General features: G+C 37.6%; 1 protein-coding gene across 1 annotated transcript; it reads right to left on the bottom strand.

Annotated features, from left to right (window-relative positions):
- Positions 1 to 651: 651 nt before the first annotated feature.
- Positions 652 to 1,526, bottom strand: LOC18609766 (uncharacterized). The gene has a single exon (XM_018114533.2). The coding sequence runs from the start codon at positions 1,280 to 1,282 to the stop codon at positions 860 to 862; it is 423 nt and encodes a 140-aa protein (XP_017970022.1). The 5' UTR covers positions 1,283 to 1,526; the 3' UTR covers positions 652 to 859.
- Between the last annotated feature and the right edge of the window lie 1,365 nt (positions 1,527 to 2,891).

The following is a 2,891-nucleotide window of genomic DNA, read 5'->3' as shown; positions in this document are numbered from 1 at the left end:
TTGGTAATTGATAAATCCCTCCTCTAATTGTGTCTCATTTTTATCCAATTTTCTCAAAATATGATTGGGGTCATCGATTTTGTCTGGTTGTCACAAGTGCGCTCACTTATTTCTCATTCACAAGTTATTCCATTAAATTGACTTTGCCTTCCCAACGTCAACCAAGTTTCAACTGATATACTCTCTATTTTATTTTATTCCAATCGAAAATTTCATTATCATTAAGAATAACACAGACCTCTAATAAAAGAAACTACAACTATTATCCTCTTAAGAAGAATTATAGCCACAAAAGTTAGGTAACAAGAGTGCCTATTGATGGGGTGAGTTGCAACATGAAAGGTCAAGCAGGAGTAGGAATCCACGAAACATGTTACATGAGTAAGCCACGTGTTTAATTAAAGTCGAACATGAGAGCGTCACCAATTAATGAATAACGGCGGTGGAGACGCTAGCTGTGGCGTTGCTTCTGCTCTGCTTGGACCCTTCATCCACGATTCCCACATAAAGTAACTCGTCGTTTTCAATGTTAAAGCTCTGCTCATTCTGGAATCAGGGATCCATTACCAGAACTACAACAGACCTTATTCTTTCGAGCTTAATTTGATCCATTTTGTTTCAAGAAGAAAATGATATAACAATCGAAAATCATAAGGGAAAATCATTAAAATTGCTATTATTGATGAACAATATGGAGATACAGCAAGTACAAAAACTAGTAGGTCCTAACAAGTTTTTCTTTGGACAAAAACAAATTTTCTTGTCCTAAAATTAAAAGAAGAAAAAGTAACTTTGTACTTACTATATCCAATTATCGCACAAGATCCTAGGACCCTCCATTTCCAAATCCGTATCCCATTCAAAAAGCAACAAGGATCAAGAATCCACAAACCAAACCCAATAACCCCACTTCCAAATTCCGGCTTGCACCACCAAAATCTTGGTCAACAGGGTATAGGCTCCCTGGTGGACCAGTTATGTATATAAAGGATGGCGGACTAGGTGGCGGTGGACAGTACTTGGTTGGCGGCTTTTTTGGTGTAGGTGGCGGCAGCTCCGGTGGTGGTGGACATGGCGGCGGAGGCGATGGCGGAGGAGGCGACGGTGGTGGAGGACTTGGTATACATGATGGGTTACACTTGACGCCTGGATCTCCTGGCGCAATGCTCTCGTCAAGCTTCCTTGATTCCAAGCTGCTGATGGGATATGCAACAGTGGCGACTACAAAGAATATGGTTAGTGCTGTAATTTGAGGATTGAAACGGTTCGTTTTTATCGACATGGCCGTGAATCCGATTGCTGGAAGTCTTTTGTCCGCTGAGATGAGGAATACTGATTTCGTAGACAGAGGAGAGGAGAGATTTTGGGAGGAAATCTGTGAGAGATGGAAGAGAGGAGTTTGTACCTTGGTAAGGAGCGGTGTTTTTACGTTATTCGGTGCATGAAGACTTAGAAAGGCTGAAAAGTGAAATGGTTTTTGGTGAAATTGGGACACTAAGCTAGAAATTAGAGGGCAAAATGGAGTGAATGAGAAGTCTTCTTATGGGCTCTTCTACGGTTTTTTTTTTCTACTAGGAAAGTCTGGCTGCCTTGTGCAACAAGGAAATCCCATCGCATGTGGGAATGATGGGATGGTCCAAAACTTCGGGGCCCCACCATACACACTTTTCCAACTATTTTTAATTTGTTAGAAATGGGTTTCTTCCAAGTTCTAAATTCTGATAACTCTTATGCATTTCATAAATTTATTGTTCTTTTTCCAAGGACATAAATGATTGATTTGAGTTGATGAAAAGGATTTTTGCTCACAAGAGAATTTCACTTGCATAAGTTTGTTCTCTCAATTCTAGGCGCTTGAATCTAAAAAGTAGAGTTATCAGGGTGATTGAGAACTTGAAATCAATATTAACATTTCTTATATTTTGCATACTTCTCAGTTTTTCTTTTCTTCTTTAAAATTCAGTGTAAATTCTGTTTTTCACCATGTATAGCACAAAGATGATGGAACGGTATACCCAAAAGATGTAAAGAGAGAATTGTGTGTACCGCCTAAACAGTTGGAGACAATTAAACTTTGCAGATCAGACCCTCAACATTTATTATTCAAGATCAATAAGTCTATTTCGGAATGCTCCACCATGTTTGTGCACATGATTGGTGCATAATTAGAAAGAACTATCTAATAATTGAAGTTTGATAAATATATATATATATTTTTGTCACTATCTGATCAATAAATATTTAGAGATAGTGTACATATATATATATATATATATTCATGTTCAAGTCCAAGCTAGCGTGCAAAATAATATTAATAAATTTGCATGAAAGTCATGGCAAGGGTGATTTGAGGTTGAGGGTTTCTTTGAAGAAAAGAAATGCTAATTGAGGAAGAAATGTTTCATTTTCTCCTAAGGGAAAACGGAAAATGGAGTTGAAGCTGGCGTTGAAAGAGGTCAAGAGCCCTCTGATTTGGAGATTGGATTACATATGAATTTTGTGGGATTTGAGTTTTATGTATGATTTGATCTTTAATTATATCAAATACAGAAAATCAAGTGTTTGATTCTTTGCCAAGAGGAATATATGCATGGATGTCACAATCAATGGACAACGGGTATGGTGGGTGAGAGATGGCTATGGATGGAATATAATCGTAATAAAATTGCAATAGCTTTGCCCCACAAACGTATTGTACTTATATTATTTGCTTTATAAGTTGTAAATATACTACTCGTTTAAGAGAAATTGGCTATAAAATATATATAAAAACAAAAACAAACAGTTGTCACTATCCCCAGAAAACAAGTCAATTTATCAGGAAAAAAATGCAGGTGATCATGGGGACGGTGGCCGCTCACAGCACAGACCAGCCATTTTCGGAACCCCAA

The sequence above is a fragment of the Theobroma cacao genome, chromosome 2 (genome assembly GCF_053813885.1).
Source record: "Theobroma cacao isolate CCN51 chromosome 2, ASM5381388v1, whole genome shotgun sequence".
Taxonomy (NCBI): Eukaryota; Viridiplantae; Streptophyta; class Magnoliopsida; order Malvales; family Malvaceae; genus Theobroma; species Theobroma cacao.
The sequence above is the reverse complement of the archived record's forward strand: the minus strand, read 5'-3'. Positions and strand labels throughout refer to the sequence as shown.